This window comes from Python bivittatus, unplaced genomic scaffold (assembly GCF_059951505.1).
Source record: "Python bivittatus isolate LINGU-HERP-01145 unplaced genomic scaffold, Pbiv_v1 ctg000440_np1212, whole genome shotgun sequence".
Taxonomy (NCBI): Eukaryota; Metazoa; Chordata; class Lepidosauria; order Squamata; family Pythonidae; genus Python; species Python bivittatus.
In genome coordinates this window covers 4,835,169-4,859,315 of record NW_028277063.1, presented here as the reverse complement: position 1 = coordinate 4,859,315, position 24,147 = coordinate 4,835,169, and the positions used below count along the sequence as shown (strand labels likewise).

Sequence of the window (24,147 nt, the reverse complement as noted above, 5' to 3'; positions counted from 1 at the left end):
GGACACTTTGAGCCTAGAATATTGAACCTTTTCACACTATTCTAATTTTCTGAGATTGTGAATTTGGGGTTTTCATAAGCTGTACACCATAATCATCACAATTATACCAAAGTAAGGCTTGACATATCTCGCTTTGCATGTAATGCGTCTATCTCATATATTGGTTTCACCTTTTGAGTTGCCTTACTGACATAAATGAACATTTGCACGATATTCTAATTTTTCAAGTTTCACCTGTAGTTTCAGTTTTTTACTTCACAGCTGAGGACTACAACATGGTGGCTTTTTGCTTGTTTTATACAATGTAGTCTCCTCTACAAAGCCTCCTTTCTGTTTGCCAGCTTAGGCCCAAATTGTAGAAATTTTCAGTATGGGTTGTTGATCCCAACAGATGCAGAAGGAAGTTGGTGCAGAAAACACCTAATTCTGATCCTTTTCCACACTGCCTCTATCATGTGACCAATCACCCCTTCTCTTGGTTCTTCATGCGTGCAAAGATCACATTAAATGGCTATCCGTGTGCTAGTTGAGCAAATGCTGCTTTTGATGCCTTGTCCATATTCATTGTGTTTTATAAATATTCTGGGCTTCTCTGAGTATTGTGGAAAAGCTGGATAGATGCATAATTTCTCCGTAAAAATGTTACATACTCAGAGGATGTTGAATATTTCCTTGGGATTGTTACTGTTCAAAACCCTGTATTAATATCACAGGATGGACAAAACTCTGCTCTTTGGTTGTAATATCTTGTCAGACTTCTTCCTGACCAGTATTGGAGATAAAGCCATAGGCAGTGATTCAGGGATACAGCTCTTGATAAGCTAGTTTTACTGCATGTGGAAGAGCCGGCTGTGTAGCAGAATTGCAGGCACCTGTGGCAGAGTTGCCAATGACACAGGTGTGTAGGAGGAAGATGTGTGTTTTGGAGCTCTGCAGCCGCCAGCTAACTGAGTACAGCAGCCAAATGAAAGGAGGTGTTTTTCCTTCAGAAGGAGTGGACAATCCAAAAGAGAGGAGAAGTCTAGCAGCCCAGGAAGACAAAGCACAATGTAAAAAGGTGCAAGAGTGCTATATGCTGGCCGTAAATCTCAGAGAGAGGGGACACAGGATGAAGAAATGTTGATACATTACTAGTAATAATATTTTTTAAAATCTGTTCATACAGGATATAGGTAATAGTAATAGAGTAATAGTAATTGAATAGTAATAGTATAGAATATTAACAGTAATAGTGTAGAGTATAAACATTGTCATAGTAATAGTAATTGAAGAATAATAGTGTATTGTAATAGTAATTATCATAGTGGATTCCTTGGGGTTCTCTGAGCTTGGTTCTTTTCTTGCAAACGTTTCATTACCCGGCTAGGTAACATCTTCAGTGCTAAAATGGGCTGGGGTTTGCTCTCTGTTTATGTGCTGTGGCCTGCCTTGCCATTGCTAGACCCAGTAACCCAAGAAGAAAAAGCAGGAGTCATCTACAACATACAGTGTAAGGACTGTAGCAAACACTACGTAGGACAGACAGGCAGAACACTAGCAGAGTGCATCCATGAGCACCAACTAGCAGTCAGAAGACATGACGAAAATTCCTTAATCTCACAACACACGGACAGACTGAACCATAGTTTTAACTGGGAAACTGTCAGCATTTTAGACCAAGCTAAATCCAAATATGCATGAGAATTCTTGAAGCTTGGCATTCAGACAAGGCAGCAATTAACAGACACATAGAGATTAACAGCATCTACATACTATTCAAAAGAGACAAAAGACCAGAAGATCGCTTCACCAGCAATCAATCACCAGCAGTCATCACCCAGATAAGCAAAGGTTAGCACCAGGCACAGAGTCAAGCAGCAAACATATGCCAATCAAAGAACTACCAGAGGAGCAAAACAAACCCCCCACCAGCACTGGCAAGGCAGGCCACAGCACATAAATAGAGAGCAAACTCCATCCCATTTTAGCACTGGAGATGTTACCTAGCTGGGTAATGAAACGTTTGAAGAAAAGCTCAGAGAAGCCCAAGGACTCCACAGTTGAACCCTGAGCTACACATATTCACCTCTATTGGTAATTACCATAGTAATAGAGATAGAATAGAATATAGGAAGCCTTCACATATCACTTTTATATGTTTGTTTTTGCAAAATAAAACATCTCCCCAACCCTTACAGGGAGATATAAAGGAACCATCTGTCCAGGGTCCAGTGCTTTTGTGTCTTTTGAGTCTGAGTTAATCTAATTGGATACAGATAGTCCTCACTATCTGACCACAATAGGGACTGGAATTTAGGTGGCTAAGTGACTTGGTGGTTAAGCGAATTGGAACTGATTTTACCTTATGACGGTAAGCGAATATCCATGATCATTAAGTGCATCACATGGTTGTTAAGCAAATCCAGCTTCCCCAATGGACTTTTTTGTTGGAATTCACTTAACGACCATGTGATTCATTTAATGACCATTGTAAAAAAGGTCACAAATCGCAATCACGTGACTGTGGGTGGTCATAAAGCACTTTTCCCAAGGCTGTTGTAATTCCAGACCATCAAACAAGTGGTCGTTAAGCAAGTTTAAAGTAGAACCTGTGATACTGCAAGAACTAGAAAAGAAGGAATCTAGCATCTGTGGTGCAGGAAAAGCACTTCACCCCTGTGTACTGTGTATTGTAACAGACCAGTCTGGCCTCAGACTCTTGGTTTCTAGCAACCCCCGCCCCCCACTTTAGCATCTGAAGTGCTAAAGAACTTGAAGTGATAATCCATCTTTTATAAATCCAAATGTTGAAGTATAATTCATATATGCATATTAATAAGAACTAAACTCTTTGTGAGGTTTGCTGAAGGTTAGAATTACAAACCCCCTAGTGTGTAATTGGGAAAATGTCCCTTAAATGGTGGTAGAAAATTAAGCTATGGTTTATATGTGCGAAAAGCAACTCAGTCATCGCTGTGTATCCCGCAGTTGTAATTCTGCATGACTACCTGTCATGTGAAATATACTTATGAAATGGGTCATTTGAGTTCACAGTACTAAATGGTGTTTGTACAGAATATGAGTAAAACTTGTTCCTTCTCCTCTTTATTCCCCTTCCCCATGCTCTGTGGTTTCAGGCAATTTTTTTCCAGCTCATCTAAATTAAGAAAACTTTTAAACAACAGGGTCTCCGGGAGGCATACGTGTTTTAGAAGGTCTAGAAAATGCTGAGATCTGACCACAACATGTTGGTAGCAATGCTTTGGAGTTACATCCCTCTGTAGGCCTTATGCTGCGTATCCATGGAGTGGTATGCCAAGGTCCTAGCAGAACTTACATTCCTGAGTCAGCCTCTCTGTTAATGCCAGTGGGCTTTATGCAGGGCTATTGAAGCATAAACACCTGGTTTAGTGACTTCCTCAGGTTTGGTCTCTTGCTTGGTCTTGAGTGAGTCAAAATTTAGTTCAGCATAGGTGATTTCACAGGGAGCTATTTCAGCATAAACATTTTGGGGCTGTTAGAGGGGAGAGAAGAAGAAGAGATTGAAACTGCAAAAAGGCCACCTTCTGGGGCAGTGTTTCTCGACCTTAGCAACTTTAAGACCTGTGGACTTCAACTCCCAGAATTCCCCAGCCAGCAAGGACTTCAGCTCCCAGAATTCTGGGAGTTGAAGTCTACACGTCTTAAAGTTGCCAAGGTCGAGAAACACTGTTCTAGGGAATAAAGTGCTGTTCCCACTGCTTAAGGACAGAGTGGTGCAACATCTTGGAATTAAGGACAGCCCTCCCACTTTTCTGCAAAGATAGCTCCCAGGTGATCAAAAGTGGCAGTATGACACTGACCTGCCTTCCACTTGAATTGTCAAGGCTAGATAGGCAGAAAGGCATGATTAGTGAGGCTGCTACATTAATGCAGGTGTTTGGGCTTTAAATAGAACAATCATGCAGTACAGTGGCTACTTAAGGTTGACACTCTGGCATATTGCATTTTCTGAAGACAGTCATGAAGGTAGAAAAAATCTTACTGGATCCACTAGTTCATTTCTTTCCTCGGCAATAGGACCTAGAGAGAGAGAGAGAGAGAGAGGTTAACGAGGGTTTTCGTTTGTTTGCCTTGCCAGTTTCAGCTGAAACTGGAAATGCCGCTGTATGGAAATTATTGCTCATAATTAGTGAAATAATGGAAGAAAAATGCCCTTTCCCAAGTTAATGAGGTGGGGTGGAAAATTTTCCAGTTCCTTTAAGTGTTTGCTTTACTGCAATTCCTATTTTGAGAAATGGATTGTTTTACGAAATAAAGTAAGGTTCATAAGAATACAAATCAACTTAGTCAATTAGAATGAATGTAGTACCACTCAATTCAATAATTGTAATTAATTGTCTTCAGGTTATTCTCCCCAGGAGGCATATTTGAAGTGAACAAATGTGATTTCCTTCTTTTCCCTCCACATGTAAATCGAAATAACAACAGGAAAGAATATGTGGACTGTGCTCTCTTGAAATATTTCTAAGTATTAAATATTAAATATTGAATTGAGTAATTTTTAGACTTTTGGCCTTCATAAACAGGACAAGCCTATTCATACTTAGGCTAAATCCTAGGAACACATTTCTCAGGTAAGTATGTATAGAACTGCAGCTTATACATCTGCACTATTATTTTTCCCCCTAGTGGCACTATATCAATTCAATTACTTTATAAGTTTATAAAATTTTCCTAGCCTGTACCATTAACACGTATATTGTTTTAATCTTGTTTATTAATTCTGAAGGCTACAAAAGCAGACATTTAGGTTAGGGGGTTTTTCTAATTATTTTATTTTTATTTTCTATTTTAGAAAAAAACTACATTGTCTATGTAACACAAATGTGATTCTGAATTTCTGCCTCCTGTAAACATATATATTGCTCTAGTGCACCTGTACTCTTTCTCTATGAACAAAGCTACTTTGGGCTTAACAGCAGAACTCCCAAAATGACTGTATTGAAAGAGTTCCAGGATATCTATGCAGACAACTCATTTCCCTAGCTGGTGCTTTCTAAGTATTAATAGATAACCCAGCTAGCATGATTTGTACTGGAACTGATTGGTGGTTATGACTTATACTCCAATGCTATTGGAGGGCTTCAAGTTTTTGGAGTGTTGTTCTAAATGCTTTTTAAAATTATGGAGAACATCATTGTATAAGTCATATTCCAGTGAATCAGCACGGGCTTCTGTCCTATATGCAGTTACACATTTATGCTGGAAGAATCATGATTGATTCTTCCAGCATAGCTGGGTCATTCTGAATAATCACATAAAGATTTGTGTTGTAAATTTTGTGTTTTTGAATAAAGACCAATAGGCCTTGTCTTTTCCAGCTAGCTTTCTTTAAAATGTATCAATTAAACATTTAGGCACATTCAAGATTCAATTAATGAAGTGAATATTTTGTCAGCTTTATTTTTAATGGCACTTTGGGTGTCAGAACTGCAATTTTAGAATTTAAATATTTGCTGTTCTTGAACTTGCAAATGTCTCTTTCTGACTAAATCGTTCTTTTTCTTTAAAAAAAATTGCAAACACAACATGATAAAGCTTCTCTCAGGGCTTGACTCAACTGTGTATCCTTGAGCATCAGCTTTTGTCAAGCAGTCCATCTGGAGGTCCTCTTACCTTTCCTCCTTTTCTGGTACAGGAGAAAGATCAACAGGAGGAGGACGAGAAGCAAGACAAGACCTGAAGTAGTGCCCACCCAGATTAGTGTCGTGAATTCTGGAAATGTATCTTCTGAAAAATCATTGATATCAGAAGTTAGAATGTCTGCAGATGATCTGTCTTACCAAACACAGACAATATCTAAAGTTTAATAGGAAATTAGAAAAAAGACATGTATTCATTTACCTCCAGAGTTGACAATAGAGGGCCAAAAATATTTAGAACAATTCCCACAAACCTCACATCACATAGTCAATGATCAGGGGTACTGAGAAGCATTGCCAAGAACACAGTGAGGTTATCTGTTTGTATCCCACCCATCAGTCTCTCGGTGTTCAACCAAAAATGGCTATGTACTATACACTAAGCTGTAGTGTTGCTTGATTTGGGCTTATTGCAACGTATGAATGCAATGAATGCAGCTGTAGCTTTCGCCCACTACAGAACATCCCAGTCCTTCAAACAAATGTGGGGACCACTTTCCTTGGGTACCAGGGATTCCTTGCTCGATAGTGTAGAGGCTTTCCAACTTTGGGATACTGCAACCGCCCCCCACCCCCAAATTCATTGCTACATCTGTGCGACCATATCATGGCATAAAACTAATGATTGCATTAGGATTAGGGCTAGCCAAGAAAGAAATATATTACTTATTAAAAGATACATAACTTCCATCATACTTAATGTTTTTTTTCTTACCACTCAACAAAACCTTTTTTACTTAAAAAGCCTAGAAATTTAAAATAATGGATAAAAATACTGAACTCCGTTAACTTGTACATTTTTTACAAATTCTCCAAAAACTACTACGAAATGCCATGCCAGCAACATGATGACACCAATTGTTGTGCTGCCATGGTAGATGTCTAGACCCACATTTGCCAGCTCTCAAGATTTGCTTTCTGCTTTGCCTGCACAAGCCTAACCACTTTTTTTTTTTTTTAATTGCAGCTCCCTGGAGTTGTAGCCAACAGTTTGCAACCCTTGTCATGCTAGTTTAGGATCCAGGGCTGGGTGAGAGGGCTCCATCTCTGAGGCAGCAGGATCCATATATTCCTCCTGAGGCCACCCCGACAGCCCTTACTTCATACAGAAGGAGAGAGACTTGGTCTAATTGTTCTAATATTTTAGAATGCAACATAAACCAGGCTTCTCACCTTTCACTAACAACTCCACAGGGTCACTTGGCTCTGACCACACAAAAGGATATCCCATTAAATGATACTGACAGGTGTAGTTTCCTGTATTTTTGAAGTCCACCATAAAGAAAGGGAACTCAGTTGAGTTCTTGTCTGGTGCTGTAATCTGTGATGCTAGCAGGTCCCTGGCATTGTGTAGGGAGAAGTTCAGATCACTCTTCGGGCCTTGGCACTCAATGGTGATATTCTGTCCTGGAGTAATGCTTTCTCTGGGTTTCACCTGGATGGACGGTTTGGGGAGACTGGGATCTAGATCCGAGAAAAAAGTCATTGAGGAAGCAGAGTTAAGCTGGATGATATTCATCTTGCATATCTGTTCATTGTAATGCTATTAACTGTGTCCAGATCAATCAGTCTGCCATTGAATTGATACTCTTCTATTGTTGGTGCACAGCTAGGCTGGTTTAAATATGTAGCCTGGAAGCAAGGTTTAGGATTAAGCTAACTAATACATAATACAAGGTGTTCATTTACATGAAGAGAGTGAGTTTGATGTAGCAGTTAAAGCACTAGGCTAGAAAAGAGAAGACTGTGAATTCTAGACTTGTCTTAGGCACGAAGCCAGCTGGGCGACCTTGGGCCAGTCACTCACTCTCAGCCTGGGAAGAAGAAAGCAAGGGCAAACCACTTCTGAAAATCTTGCCAAGGGACTAGTCCATGTAGTTGCCAGGAGTCAACACTGATTGAAGGTGCATGCACACACACAAATCATTTACATGAAATACCTATGATTAACTATGGTTTACAGAATCAACCCAATTTTATGAGATCACAAACATGCTAGGCTAAAATGTGGTTGGCTCTTTAGCAGTTCAATGTGTTGAATGAACACAGCCACAGTTTTCTAACTTAACCTTAGTTGACCTTGGCCCATCTCAAAAAGCTAAACAGAATTAGACCAGATTAGTATTTGGATGGGAGACTACCAGAAACTCTGGTAGCTGTAGGCTGTGCTGGGAAATTAAAAAAAATGTTCTGGGAGAAAACAATGGCAACATTTTCTGTACTGTTGCCAAGAAAAGCACATGGGGTTGTCCATTAAGTTATCAGGAATCAAATTTAACTCAAAAGAGATCTTCCATTTTACTGTGGAGAAGACTCCTGAGAATACCATGGACAGCCAAGAAAACAAACCAATGGATCACTGAAAAAAAATCAACCCAGATTCCTCACTCAAGGCACAAATGACCAGACTCAAATTATCCTATTTCAGACAAATTATGTGACGATCTAGTTTTCTGGAGAAGGCTGTAATGCTGGGAAAGGTAGAAGGAAAGAGGAGAAGAGGACAACCAGCAGCAAGGGGGATGGACTCAATTAGAGTGATGATGGGCCCACTATTGGAGGACCTGAAGGACCAGGTTAGGGACAGATCATCAAGGAGAAAATCTATCTGGTCACTAGGAGTTGACAAAGACTTGATGGCACGTAATCAATCAATCAGTAAGGAACTACATGTGTGAATAACCAAGAGAAGTTGCATTGTTTCATAGTGATCTTGGCAGAACTTCTGTTAACTTGGCATACAAAATATTTTTGCAATTCAAGGCACACTTAAGCCCCTTTACTGCAATGCTTGGGCTAATTAACCAATAACCGATTTATTTATTCATTCACTAATTCATTCATAAAAATTAAAAATGACTCTTGGGAGTTTACAAGATATGGTAAAAAATAACTAAAACATCCACAGTATATCTAATTACAAACATCAATGTATCTTAAAATAAACACGTTAAACCAGTAATAGAATTACCTTCCATAAATTTCTTTTCTGTTACAGTTGTTTAAGTTTCATCTGGAATTCCATAAATTTGATTAATCCTTCTAAGTAGGAAATTCCAGAGGAAGACAAGAACCTCTCCTCCTGAGATGTAGGAGGACGTATTGATAAAGCAGCATTGTTGCAATTCATGTTACAAAGAGATATTCCTCAACTATATTTGGTCTTCTCTCTCAGGAGGAGAGGTTAGGATTGAATGAAGCTGCTTATATTTGATGCTGACACTGATGTCTTAAGCCAGGATTGATATGGGCTTCCCATAATAGTTGGGTGTATCCCTTGGCTTTATCATGCATTATGTTTCTGATTGAAAATTGTGGATTCTGATTGTGAATTGTGAAAATAATAATGTAGGAATACATATCCTACTCAGTCTAGACCAGTGTTTCTCAACCTCAGGAACTTTAAGATGTGTGGACTTTAATTCCCAGAATTCCCTACCAGCATAGGGAACTCTGGGAATTGAAGTCCACACATCTTAAAGTTGTTGAGGTTGAGAAACACTGGTCTAAATCTACATACTTATTTTCAATGTCTTCAGTTGTAGTTCTTTTCCTGTCTATTATGTTTATAAAATCACTACTTTTAGTATTTCTCAGTGTTTGTGATAGCATTCCCTACAAAGGATTTAATCAAAGATCTCAGTTGTGAAATTTCCATTTATCAGAATCAGGGGAAATTCTGCTTCATGTATGAGTTTTAAGAAATGAGAACTTATTGCTTAAACCCAGCTTTCTGGGATGATGTCTGGGGCTCTGACTGGCCAAGAGAGTTCTACATTGCAATGGGGTCCAGTGGAGTTGGAAGAGGAAAGAAAACCAGGTGAAGATGGCAACACTGGGTAGCCTGTAAGAGAGCCAGTCTGGTGTAGTGGTGAAGGCACCAACCTACACCTCAATACTCAAGACCACTTGGCTGCTACTTAGCGTCTTCATACCTATGGAAACAGTAAGGGTATACTAACTTTTTCACACACGACCACTCCATTTTGGCTTTCTTTTTGTAAAATAAATGATGACATGGTGTAATATGTCATGTGTTGTTGTTCATCTGAGGTTGTATTTACCTACTTTTGTGAACTGCTAAGGACCAGATGATTTTTATTATGCTGTGATATGTAAAACCTTAGAACTCAAAGAGGGTGTACTTTCTTTTTCACACGACTGTATATGAAGTTGTTTGCTATGCACATTAGACAAAGGGTGGTCCTGAAGCAGGATCCAAAGAGTTCACATCTTCTGGTCATCATAGAGCTGCTAAGGAATTCTCCATCTCTAAGAAATCACATAATGTACGGGACATAGTTCATGAGTAAGCAACCTTTTGGTAAATCTCCCATAACCATTTAGCATGATTAATGAGCCAAAAAGAGCCCGTTTGCTGTAGGGGTAAAGGCACCAAGCTAGAAACCAAGAGACCATGAATTCTAGTCCCACTTTAGGCATGAAGCCGGCCGGGTGACCTTGGGCCAGTCACTCTCAGCCCTAGAAAGGAGGCAATGACAAACCACTTCTGAAAAACCTTGCCAAGAAAACTGCAGGGACTAGACCAGGCAGTCACCAGGAGTCAACCCTGACTTGAAGGCACAAAAAACAAGGCAGCCTGTATTTTCAGGCTGGAATACAGTCAATCTTTAGACAATGTACCCTTGGAAACTGGTTATACTTCCTCTTCTTTTTTCTTCCTGCATTCTGGGACACTCCAGCTTTCAAGATGGTGGAAGTTCTGATTCTCCCTGCCAAATTTGGCTGCTGTTACCAGCAGCTTTGGGAAATGGGAGGAACTGCACTTGGTCTTAAGTCTCATGATGCCCTGGACACTGAGTGATAGGCAGAAACTGTCTTGTGGAACAAGAATTCACTTTTAGCAATTGGTTCTAATATCTTATACTACATCAGGTCCCTTAGTCTGAAGACAGTGAAAATCAGATCATGTATCTGATGGTGACAGTCATGACTAGAATACACTGCTCCCTGAGATTTAGAAATATAGTAGTACTGTGGCATTAAGATCCATGAGGAATTTGTTTTTCAGCCAATATATTCTGCAGAACACTTTTGAAAAGAACATTTTATGGTGTGAGATGCATTTTTCATGAACATTATCATCTAAGTGTTTTTTTAAAATTAATACAGGTTTTCTATTTGATTTACTGATATGAAAAATACAAAAAAATTAGTTTTTTTGTAATACAGGGACTGAGATTACCTCTTACCTCTTATACTGATAGGTACTTGGTCACTGTAATCTGAACATAATTCATAGAAGGTTGATTTGTTGCAATAATTACATCGGTAATGTCCTCCATCCAATTTATTAACTGCGATAAAAGGGAATGTAGCCTCTTTCCCAGCTGTCTTCAGAATAAAATGAAGAGATGAATCTTCTTTCAATAAGTAGAACTCTGCTTGAATAAACTTTTCAATTTTACAGTGGATGTCGACATTTTCCCCCACGGTGATCATGTTTCTTGGACTCACTGAGATGGAAGGTTTGGGATAAAGCTGTCCTAGATCAGAAACAGAATGCAAATGAGGTCTGGAAACTCAAAAAATTTGATTTAAGTAATTTCTATGTTAGCAGTGTATAGTGCCTTCAAGAGTCATGCCAAAGTAACAGTAATGGAGACAGGCTTTATATCACTTCAGCAATGGTTTGGTGATGGTATGAAAATCCTATAAATCACTAACAGGAGAATTATCTTAGGCAATGTTACACCTGCTTCTTGCTATTTTGTCACCCCATGCAGACACCGATGGGTACCTCCAAAAATTAAATACACCCAGCCACCCAGAAATGCGACCCCAGCAACTTGTGTGGTGTCTTTTTTTTTTTGTATATTATTTTTTTAAATTAAGGATTTTGATTACAATAGTAAAAACTAATACAAACTAAATTTAAAGAAAGAAAAAAGAATAGTAAGAAAGAATAAAAGGTGCAAGAAAAAAGAAAAAGAAGAAAAAGGAAGAATATGATAAAGAAAAAGAAAAGAAATATATAAAGAGGTGACTTCCAACCTTCATTACAACAATTATAGACAAATTTAGTAATTCTTCACTCTCTAAAAGATTATAAACAGATATCTCTTCATGTCGTATCCCATCGTTTATCTATAAGCAATTCCATAAAACATCAACTTTTCAATCCTAGTGTCAAGCAAAAATGTTGTAAAGGTTGCCAGAACTTTGTAAAAAAAAATGTCTTATTTTAACCTTCATCAAATAAACCAACTTTATATTCCTTCCTTTTACTTCTAACAGTCTTAAACTTTAGTTCATTCAAATATTGTCATAGGATTTGATTTCTCTTCAATTCTTCTTTATCCCATTGCACAGACTTCTTCAAGGGTTTAACAAGTTTTTTTGAAGATCTAGCAAGAAAACATTTCCAGGTTAGCCAGTTTCTTTTGTATATCCAATAAAGCATCTTTTCTAAATCATTCTCTTGGTCTGTTCCACTTTCGGTACTTTCTCTGTCTTGTGACAAAATTTACTCCACATTTGTCATTCCCTCATAACATTTTTTGGACATAATCTATCCATAAAATCAGACATCATTACTGACACTGTTGATATTGTAGCTACTAATTTCTGGCTCCATTCTTCAAAGATCTCCTTTAATATTTCCAACGTTATGACGTTTTGTGCTATTTTGTAAATCCCAATTAACTGACACCAAAAGCAGGCTTGTATTTTTTCCCCCTTTCTAGCCTCCTCTAGTATCCGGTTTCTAAAATCATAAAGTTGCTCATTTTGGTTATGAGCCAAGATAGCCAAAATAATTCCGATTCCCACGAGAAGCTATTTATTTTTTATAGTTAATTCCAAAATCTTGTAGTAAAGGTCAATATTCCAAATTTATCTGGACCCTTAATCCATTTATAACTTTCTTAAATCAAACTCTTATTTAGCTTTTTGCTGTTTATTTCAAATTCTTTAAATTCTTAAGCTTATAATTAATTTTTCTTTTGTTCAGAGTTGAAGCTAAACTCACCCAGCGACTTTTCAAACTTGTCATTCCAAAGGTCTCTCATAGCTTTAAGGTGGTTAAAAGGCAATTTTCAAAAGAGATTAGTAAGTGAGGCTTGTAAACTTAGTGCCCTTTAAAAGGCTTTGCCTTGTTGCGAGCTAGATTAATTTACCTCTTCAAAGAGAAACAACGATATTATACTATCTGTTCAGAGTAATTATTAAATACAGTGTTAATTGTTTCTAATAAACCAATCCTCTGAATAAATGAAAGACGGAATATAATCCCATATTATGCTACCAGAAAAAAGAATGGAGAAGAAAGGAGAATAAGGCCTGTGCACGCTTCAAAAATGATTCAGAAGTACTTTGGATCTTGCCATTCATGAAAACCACCTCTCCCCCGTACAGGCTTCTGCAGGGCTCTGAAAAAAAGTTGCAGCTATTTTAAGGAGCCAATTTAATGCGATACTTAAAGAGAAGCCTGAAAAAAATAGTTTTTAACAATTGAAAGAGAAGAGTTGGGCTCATTCTTGCGCAAGGTCTGAAGCGCTTCTGCCAAATAATTTTCAAAGTGAGCAAAAACCCTAGAGTTAAACTCAGGAAAGAACCTACATTTCTAAGATGTGAGATTTTTAAATTATATCCATTCATGCCTACATAAATTTAAACTATGCTGTTTCTGACCACATAAACTCATTTTTCCACAATGCTTTCAACTCCAGATTCTGTAATTCTACAGTAGCACAAAAAATAGCTAACTACTGTAAATAAAATGCAGTCATTGCCCTCATTTGCTCTCAACAGAAGTACATAACCCCCAGCCTCTATATGTCCCCCAGCACCTCAAGATTGTAAATTTTGAGCAGCCCGTTTTTTCCCTCCAAAATTAGGGGTGGGACGTAGTGAGGGGAGTGGAGAGATTGTGGGGATAACAGCAGGTAAGTCATTTAACAACTTGTTTCATAAGCTGTAACTCAGCTCAGGTGAAGAGAAATCTGGGAAGAAGAGTTTCAAATCACTCACACTGCTTAACTAACTCACTAACTTGCTATCAGTGAGGCCAGGAAATTCCTATTACAGTTTCCAAGACTGATATCAACCCTCACATGGCTGGGCAAGATCAAGGAAGTCAGAACTATACAGATTTCAGTAAGGTAGCTTTAATGCTAGGGTTTTTTTGGGGGGGGGCAGGGAGGTGGATAAATACAGAATCTTGGATTTTATACAGAAATACAGAATATTATAAGAGGATTTTCTCACCTTCGTTAATAGTTAATTAAGGCGGAGTCTCTTGGAATATTTTAAATGCTTTTCTCCAGATTTTTCCTTGCTTGGGCTGGGTTGCTATTTGTGAGATAGGTTGCCAACAGCCTCACTTCCTCCTGCTCTTTTAAAATTATATATGTGTGTTCTCTTCTTCCTGTCCTTCACTTCCTGGTAATCTCTCACATCTGCTGAAAGGTACTATTCTGCAGTTGAAAGGGGGGAGGGCACAATTTTTGGCTTTTTTTCCCCCCGGGGAGGATTTAAGAATGAGAATGGAAGGTGTTTTTCTTCCCAAATGCCCAGATGATTCAGAAGTACTTTGACCACCCCGTCCCCCCAACACAAAGGCAAAAAATGGGGCAGAAAACATTCGTCCTGCCCCTTTCTGAGATACAGCCATAGCCTGCTGTCACTCTGAAAGATCAGGAGGCCAAGCTAACCCCTGAAGATCTTACTTACTCTTGCTTCAGAGGACCACAGAAAACCAAAGTTGGAGAAAACGGTGTATGTCCACAAGGTCTTGACCTTTTCAAACCATGATGTAGCCTTCTTCTCAGCCTTTCTTTTGAGGGAATGGAGCTGGCTGCTGCAATGGGCCTGGAAGTGGATTTTCTCTTCCCTCCCCAGAATAACTTCAGGATTATGGCATGTCAAAGTGCAGCTTCATTGCTAGGGCAGCCTGACCCAACAATGCCCCTGCCTTACTGTGACTATGGCCATTTTGTACCAGAGCCTACTTAAAAGAACAAAACTGATTGCTGGTGGATGCATGAAATGCTGGAAAAAGCTGCCTCTACCTGAAATGAGGTGGCCTCAGCAGGTAACAACACCTGGCTGACTGTCACTAGAAGAAAACTCTCAGGGAATCACAACAGTTATGGTGAAATGCCCCCATGAACTAATATGGCCTTTAGGTGGCACTGTAAAACCACAAAATGGACATGGCAAGACTCGAACGCTGTTTTTGCTGCCTCCTATTAATTACCACACCCTTCCCCAAAGCTTTTCTGAGTTTTGTCTTTATATCAGCTGTAGGCTGCTTGTCTAAGCTGCTTTTTAATCAAGTAAAATACCATTTAAAGGCTACTGAATGGACTGATTATTAGCCACTCTGCAGCAGAAAAAACAGAACCAGCAGAAGCTATACCAAATCACATCCTCGTTGGTCATAAGAAACTGCCCGTGTGGTCCCCAGGAGTTGAGCTCAAGTCGGAGACCTGACCTTCCCTAAAATGAATTTTTTAGTGTACCACATGTCATTTGTGACCAAAGTCAGTAAGATAGGAAACAAAATAGAAAAAAATGTCTCTTACCTCTAACATGCAATTTTCTTACTTTAGTGTCATTGGTGAAAATAGCATGCAGACCTGGTTCTCACCTTTTATTGTGATCTTTACTTTATCACTGTGGTATGAGCAGGTGTACCTTCTATTAATGAAGAAGCAATACGTGCAATAGTATATTTCCCCATCTATCAATGTAGCATCAGTAAAATGAAATAAAGTTTCGTGGTATGCCATCTGAGATCTTCTCACGGGACTAAGTGACTGACTTCTGTACAGAAAGAACTGTACTTCCATGTTCATTTTACTCGTGCAGCTGATGGAAAATGCTTCCCCCAAGGGGACGACGTTGCTGGGTCTCACAGAGATGGAAGGCTTGTAGTCATTTTGTCCTGGGATGGGAAAAAGGGAAAAGAACAAAACTGGAAGGTGGCAAACTCACAACAAAGATTGACTGATTGATTAATTGATTATGTGCTACTGTATTAAGTCAATGTTAACTCTTAGCAGCCACATATAGCCAGGTTCAAATTATCCTACTTCAGATACATTACATGAAAACCTAGCTCTCTGGAAATGTCCATTAATGCTAGGAAAGGTAGAAGGAATGAGAAGAAGAGGACAACCAGCATCAAGGTGGATGGACTCAGTTGCAGTGGTGATGAGTGCACCATCGGAAGACCTGAAGGAGCAGGCTCGGGACAGATTCTCCTGGAGAAAAATCTATGTGGTCGCTAAGAGTCGGCAAACTCATGACTATATGATCCCATAAAATGGGAAACTGGCATATTGTGAGATGACTACATTTAGTTCACAAGAGAAAGAGTAACAAGAACGTATTTTTTCTATGGTATTATATTAATTAGCATCTTAATGATTTATTTTAGCCTGTGCACGCAGCTCAAGTTTTATAGGAGGATCAATATTTTAAGCTGAACAAGGACCCAAGTAGAAATGTGCAATTTCTGTCTGTTTTACAATCCATATTAGTATGTGTGTTACTAATATAGTTTAGACAGATGTATTTTACAATCTATATTAGTATGTGCGCCTAGCATTTTTTTCTACAGATTTTTAAAATGTGTTCACAATGATGTATAACATAAAGAGGCCCCATTATGCATCTTCCCCTGGAGTACTGACACGCTAATCTAAATTGCTTAGGAACTAGCTATTTTTAAGAGGTTACTGTGGATGTATTACATAAATGTCCCCTGTTGTAAAAGCTTTAAAAATGCAAATTCCCTCTGATGAAATTTCTTATGAAATGTACTCACCCTTTTGGCCTGCACCCTTTTATCATGTATTTATGTTTTTGATTTGTTGCATTCTGTTTGGGTTTTTATTTGTAGATCCTTGCTCTGTGGAAAGTTAAATGCTAGCAGGTTTTATCTCGTGCTTATGTTCCTGCCATTGTGAAGCTTGGTGGCAGAGAGACATCCAAAAACTTCTAACCAATCCAATTCTCTTACATCCCTAACCAAGAGCACTGACTTCGCTCCCTTTTCATTTCTGCATGTACGGAGTGGCAGCTGGCTTAATTCTTCTCTGTCTCCAGAATGAGTTACCAAAGGAAGGAGATTTCTTAGTGATCCTCCTTTAAGATGCTCAACTACTCTTTGTCCCTCTTTGTAAAGCAAGATGTTGAAAAGGTGGCAAACAGAGGTAAAAGATGTGATGTGCTGTGGCTTCCAAAGGAGGGTAAAACAAGATGGAATTGTAATTGTGTGATCAAAGCTCTGCCCCTTTGTATGCAAGGGGCAAGGCTTCAGTTGCCCAGCTGAGACTGCCACCTTGACCTTTTTGACCTCTCTCCATGGATGACCCTGGTGATGTGGCAACTAACATGTATCTAGTTCTTAGACGCATAGAATGTCTGATCTTCAAGGTCATCAAATGCAGCTTTCTGTTCAGCGCAGGAATCTGCTCGGCAGCCCCTGATGGTGGTAGACATTTGTAGACCATGATCCTTTCTCCTCTACTCTTCCCTTTTGTGAGGTTATATGCCCAGCTTCTTTAACCTTTCTTCACAGGGCCTGATTTCCAGAACCCATAGCATCTTGGTAGCATTATCCTAAACCTGCTTGAACTTGTGGTGGAAAACATAAATGTAGCAAAGAAAGTGGAACTACACCTTTTTTCCTCCCTGTCTTTTGGACATGACCAAGGTCATACCCAGCTTCTCTCTTTGCCTAATCCTATCAGACCCCAGTTGACCCTCCCTGCCCCCAGACAAAGCCCCCTGCAATCCCATCTAAATCAAAGAAGGGAAGCCTGGCTCACCAGCTCACAGTACAGAAGAAGGGCAGCCCTAACCAAGGAAGGGCCACACAGAGAATCCCCAGCCTGCTCAATCAGCCTGATGACCTCCACATTCCATCTCCTCTAACAATGGACTTCCCCAGCTCTGCTGCCCTCCCGAAAGGGCCACTTTGCCTAACAAGAGAAATAACCCCAGGTACATGGACAAGGAGGAGAGCCAGTTTGGTGTAGCAGTTAAGGCACCAGGCTAGAAACTGGGAGACCATGGGTTCTAGTCCTGCCTTAAGCACAAAGCCAGCTGGGTGTCCTTGGGCCAGTCAGTCTCTATTAGCCCTAGGAAGGAGGCAATGGCCAACCACTTCTGAAACCTTGCCAAGAAAACTAGAAGAACCTGTCCAGGCAGCTGCCAGGAGTCAACACTGACTTGAAGGCACTCACACACACATGGACAAGGACCTGCCTAGCTTCCCCCAAAGTTGCTACCCAATCAGATCCTTAGGATTTCCTGCCAGAAGCTGCCCTCAACTTCTAGAAAAATCTTTGCTTTCCCATTGTTTGGGGTTCCTCTTTCTTGTAAAGCAGGCACCCAATCATCACTGCAAGAAACATGGTTCCTTCTCCTCAGTGTGGTGCTCTGTGCTTCTGAATTTTCCACCACAAACTCTTCCACAGCCTTTCAAAGCCCAATGCCCCAAACAGAGTTGAGTCTACAGCTAACTGAAGTTCTCCACCTCAAATGGACAGCAGTGGAATGGAGAAACATGCTCTGAGATTATTATTTTTTTGAAGGTGCATAGGGATTAAGACGAGCATTATTGTCTGTTTCTCCACTCCAGAGAAACAGTTGCCTGCCTGTTCCAATGATCAAGCAATCAAGGAAGTGCAGATCAGCCCTGGGTGACTTTGGGCCAGCCCCAGTCTCTCAGACCAAACTACCATAGAGGACGGTTGATGGAAAAGTGCTGCCTTGAGTTCCAGGAGAAAAAGTAGAGGTGGGCTATGGATCTAGCAGATAATAGCAAGAAAGCATGTACAGAGTCCAAGCGGTAGGAGAGGCGGGTTATTTTGATGGTATGGGGGTGGACTAAAGAGCCAAACATAGTGGAAATTTCAGTGAATAACTTGGACAAATTGTTACTCTATTGAAGCCCACTTGGGGCTTCAAAAGAGTATAGCCACAGGGGCATCCACCAGAGGTATCAAAAAGTCAAGATGGCAGCTGCAGTTTTGTGATTGAAGCTCTGCCCTTTTTTTCATGTGTGTTACTTGCTACATCCCCTGCAAGTAGAAAATGAGTGGGTCTTTGATGCTTCTCCCCACCCGCCCTCTGAGTGGATGGTCCTGTTAACTCTGGTCTCTGGGCAGAAATTCTGGCTGCTTTTTAAAACCCTTAACCCTGATTGACTGGTGAAGAGGTTACTCCACATAAAGCTTTTATTAAAGGACAAACACACTGAGGTTAATTATTAGAAAAGATATATTCCACTTTAGATGATTAAACTGTTTCTGCTGTTTCCACCTGCTTGCTATAGATCAAGCTGAAGGTAAATATAGGACTGGTTGAACAGCTGGCAAAACTACAAAGCCAGCATCCATGGTGGTTAGTCTCTGAAACAGGAAGCCACACCAGCATAAGTTAATTGGGATGAAAATTTTATAAAGAATTAAGGAAAACCTCCATTGGCCAGAGGCTGATGAAGTGAAAAGGATTAAGCTGAGTCTTAACTTCTATAGCAAGAGTGTCAATGGACCTTAAACTATGACTTGTACAACAAAAAATAATATTTAGAATTTATTGGTCTCCATTACATTTGTATAGAAAAGGACTGTCAAAAACAGCATTTTGCTGGAGATGTAATAAGGGTACTGCATCTTTGAAACAGATGTTTTTACAGTGTCCTATACTTCTAAGTTTTGGGAGAAAGTAACAGATTATGTAAACATGATTGTGCAACAGAAGGTAAAAATTTCAGAGGATAATATTCTTTTGAACTATATACATCAGTGATTCTCAACCTTTTTAAAGCTGCCGCCCCCCTAAGGAGCGGAAAATTTTTCAATGCCCCCCTTTGTGAAATTCCTGTAATTTAGGGTATGGGGACGGGGAGCTGGAGTTACTGAATTATAAAAGGCAAAAATTTTAAGTAATTTTTTTCAGTAGACTTACACACCAAATTTGTTCGATTTAACTCGATACTTTTGCCCTGGAAGGTAATTGCATTCCTTTTATTAAAATTAAAATGACTAATGCAAAAAAAAATGCTTAAATGCTCTTTTATGTAAATATGCTTATTTCAAAATGCTGTAAATACGTTTATTTATTTTTTGATGGTCTTTTTAAAATTTTTAAAAATTTTTAAAAAATTTTTGCAAATCCTTTTTTAATGTTTAAAAATTCTTTATTCTTAATTAGATAATTAAAAAAACAGCAAAAAATACGCTAAAAATTTTTTTGATGATAGTCCACAGTCCTGGGTAGAGGCGATTGATGTTACTTTGAAGCCAAAATTCTGTGAGACGATCACCATTCTGGAAGCTGGCTTTCAAACTTTCATTAGTTTCTCAAAATTAATAATTCACGACCACGATAAAGAACTAATAAGCGCACTTACCTAGCCGACTGGCCAAATAAACAATGAAAGTAAATCGAAACTGAGGGGAAAAAACAGAAATGAAGCAAACGAAAAGCAACTCAAGAAACACGGGTCAAATCAAACATTCATATTGAAAGGACGCTCAATGCACGCACTGCGATTAATCGCGCGGGAAAACAGCTGACGCATGCGCTGTGCTGGTTGGGATTGGAGAAGAATTGTAGTGTCGAGTTCTTCAAGGTCAGCCTACCTAGAATACAAATTTGTCTCACCATTCTTAGAAGTGCGTGAGGGCAGCTGTCACGTAAGTTTGTTTTATTGCTGGTACAAATGGTGTAAACCGGATAATCGATTTAATAAATTTTTTTGGGAGTTTTAAAATTAAGTTCGAATGCCAAAACATGCTTATCGCCCCTCTACCGCCCAAAACATGCCCACCGCCCCCCTACTGCCCAAAACAAGTTCACTGCCCCTCAGCATCCTCCCACCGCCCCCCACGGTACCGCCCCCGTTGAGAACCAATGATATACATGGAATTTGACATCTAGACAACGTAAATGGATTCTCCGTGCCCTTTCTATGGCCAAAAGACTAATATTGCAGCACTGGAAATGTAAATGTATGGTCCCATTCGCTCAATGGATTGAAGACCTGGTTGCACTTGCCACCTATGAGAGGATTGCCTATAGACGTAGACTTTGTATGGACAAGTATAATGAAATACGGGACTTATTTATACAAAATACAGTAGGTAAAAAAAAAAAAAGAATGACAGGGTTATATAAATGTATTAGAAATTAATATATACATACTTGAATGTTATTTACATTAGATAAGTATACATAGAATTATAACTGTTAATTCTTATAACTATGTATTATGTCATTTTTATATATTTTTTCTTTTTTCTGTTGTATTTTTTCCCTTTTTTGTTAAGCACTTTTTATGTGTAGTTTTTTTTTTAAATGTATGTGTTCACATTATAATTATCTTAGTGTTTCTTTTTCTGTTGTTATTTTAAAAACAATAAAAATAAATAAAGACACAGAATGAAGTTAAAAAAGACATGTTAAGATGGGAGAAAGTACAATTGTCACTATTGGGGAGAATCTCTGTGATTCAGATGAATGTCTTACCTAGAATGTTATTTTTCTTTCAGATAATACCTGTTTTGACATCTGATGTACCATTTAAACAATGACAAAAGGATATACAGGTAGTTATTGCATAATAACCACAGTAGGGACTGGAAAATTGGTTGTTAAGTGGGGTGGTCATTAAGCAAGTCACCACTTGACTGGACCTGATTTTACCATTTTTATGATGGCTGTTAAGCGAATCACATGGTCATTAAGTGAATCACATGGTCATCAAGTGAATCCAGCTTCCCCATGGACATTTTTGCTGAAATTTGCTTCATGACCATGTGATTCACTTAACGACCATGTGATTTGCTTAACAACAGTGGTGTTTCACTCAACAACCATTCTAAAAAAGGTCACAAATTGCAATCATGTGACCGTGGGGAGTGTTGTGACAATTTGTGATGGTTGTAAGTGCGAGTATAAGTCATAAAGCACATTTTCCAAGGCTGTTGTAACTGAAGTGTTGTTAAACAAATAGTCATTAAGTGAGGACTATCTGTATCTAAATTTGTATGGCAGGGGAAAAAAGCCACAAGTTAAATATAAGGTATTGCAAGATGCAAAGGAAAGAGGAGGATTGGGTCTACTAGATTTGAAATTATATTTTGCTGCATGCTGTTTAGCTTGGATGAAAGAGTGGATGTTGCTGAGAAATAGAAGGCTATTGGAATTAGAAGAACACGATCTGAGATTTGGATGGCATGGGTATCTATGATATAACAAAGCTAAGGTCAATGTAGTTTTTAAAAACCATTATGTCAGGTGTGCCATTTTGAGAATATGGAATAAATACAAATCTGTGCCCAAAAACACTTTTGTGGCACTCAGCACAAGAAGCATTTTACAGACAAGAAATGATAAGTAAACATAAATAGTTAACTTATTGTGATATACTAGAATTTTTTCAAGAAGAATGTAAAATAAAATCAAGAGAAGATTTGATAACAGACGGAAATACTTGTCAATGGTTTTCTTATGTACAATTATCAGAATGGTTTGAAATGGATAAAAGATTTTATGGTTTTGAACAATGTAACACTGAGTTTGAAACAAAATTATTACTAATGATGAACATGTTATTGCTAAAATGTATAAACTTTTGTTGACATTTGAGACATAAGAACAAATGAAAGAATGTACGATAAAATGGGCTAAAAACTTTGGTTATAATATACAAATGGATCAATGGGAAAATTTGTGGTTGAAAGGACTGAAATTTACATCATATTCTAAACTTAAACAGAATGTTTATAAAACGATGTACCATTAGTATTTGTCACCAGAAAAATTGTCTAGAATGTATAAAGGTACCTTGAATTTATACTGGAGATATGAACAACATGAAGGGACATTTTATTATGTCTGGTGAACATGTAAAAAAGCTAAAAAAAATTTGGATACGAATACATACACTAATTCAGAAATTTTAAAGACTAATATACAATTGAAACCAGAGGTTTTCCTTTTGGGACTAATGGACAGACAGCTAGAAAAAGAAATGGAACCTTGTTTTTATATATGACAACTGCAGCGAGATGATTATATGCTCAAAAACAGAAAGGTTTGACGTTACCCACAACAGAGGAATGGTTGGTGAAGTTGATGGAATTTGCAGAGATGGCTAAATTGTCTTCCTTGATTAAAGAGAAAAACAAAATCTATATTTATGGCTGACTGGAAACCCCTTATAGACTTTTTGCATGAAACAGAACTTGTGACTTGTGGTTTTGATGATTAGAAAAAAAATTAGATAATAGAAAAAAGTGAGGGTTTTGGGTTTTTTTTGGTAACCATAGAGTAAGAGATAACTTTGTAATCATACTTGTATTTGCTGCAAAGGAAATCGGAAGCTGCTTCTTTTTATTTCTTTTTATCTTTTCTTTCTGCACTTTTGCCTTTTCTCTTTCTCGTTCTTTGTTGTCTTTATTTTATATTAGGTTTTGTTTTTATCTTTAAAACTTTTAATCGGATTTATATTTTAAAAAATCTACTGATATAAGATGGCAAGCACAATGACACAAGGGGCTTCACTCTCCCTTGCCAACGTTCTGGGTGAAGAGTCAGATCTTCATAGCTCTTCTGAACAACAGCAAAGTGCGGCCAACGAGTGGCTTAGCTAAAATAGGGACACATTAAGGGGACTTTTAAACAAAAACCAATCATTCACAATTCAGCCCAAGGAGAAACATCATGGGAAACTCTAGGTACAAAATTCCTTTCTGTTTGCGAGTGGGGAGGGGGAGGAATCATCTTCTTTGTTCCTAAAAGTAAGGCAAAACTAGATATTGCAGACACCTTCTGCTAACAAATGGATTCAACTTATAGGTTTTGTCTGGAGACCATCTTCAAATTGTAGAGCTCATGAATGAAATGTGTACAGTAGATTCATTCTGAACTTTTAAAACTCTTGCTCCACTCTGGCTTTTGGTAATATCTTTGCATGGAAGAGTTCTAGGAATTCAAAGGCTTGTTTGTGTCATCTTGGTTGGTCCAAATAAAGACATGGCCCATTTATAATTTTTTTTTTTTCATGGACCAACCTACCTATGCAATTGCTTTTTATGTGCCTGGATCTGTCCTCATGGAGAACAGCAAAAAACGGATGTTGGGTAGGCAACATGGCTCCCTTCCCACCTCCTTCTACATAGCAATTATTTTTGTGCTGAAACTGTCTTACCTCTAGATAATTGCCACTGCCTGGTCAGCCACCATCCTGGAAAGGAGATCATTCAGTTAGCAACACAATGTCTGAGCAACAGAAATTAAGATCTCTGATCCAACAGCCACCCAGCCATTGCAAACCCTCTGATTGCATTTAGCCTTCCGTCTGCAGTACTAACCAAGAAAGTAGATGTTGAAAGAGAACTTCATTCTGTAAGATGCCTTACACCTCGAAGGCAGGTTCCTGTTGGCTTCTTGTACTACTTTTCTCTGATTCGCAGTCTGATCTTTCTTAACTCCCTGC

General features: G+C 38.7%; 1 protein-coding gene across 1 annotated transcript; it reads right to left on the bottom strand.

Annotated features, from left to right (window-relative positions):
• Positions 1 to 191: 191 nt before the first annotated feature.
• On the bottom strand, positions 192 to 24,147 carry LOC103066371 (immunoglobulin superfamily member 1). Its single transcript, XM_025167652.2, has 8 exons — positions 24,023 to 24,147; positions 23,860 to 23,895; positions 15,277 to 15,573; positions 10,877 to 11,170; positions 6,837 to 7,127; positions 5,638 to 5,751; positions 4,004 to 4,041; positions 192 to 3,493 (listed from the first exon to the last, which is right to left on the bottom strand). The coding sequence occupies exons 1-8, from the start codon at positions 24,051 to 24,053 to the stop codon at positions 3,338 to 3,340; spliced, it is 1,257 nt and encodes a 418-aa protein (XP_025023420.1). The 5' UTR covers positions 24,054 to 24,147; the 3' UTR covers positions 192 to 3,337.

Coding starts and splice junctions, on each gene's coding strand:
- LOC103066371 (XM_025167652.2), bottom strand. CDS start 24,053: ATGAAGTTCTCTTTCAACATCTACTTTCTTG. Junction 5,752..6,836: donor TGTGGAGTTGTTAGTGAAAG/GTGAGAAGCCTG, acceptor ATGATTTTTCAG/AAGATACATTTCCAGAATTC. Junction 4,042..5,637: donor GTACCAGAAAAGGAGGAAAG/GTAAGAGGACCT, acceptor CTCTCTCTCTAG/GTCCTATTGCCGAGGAAAGA.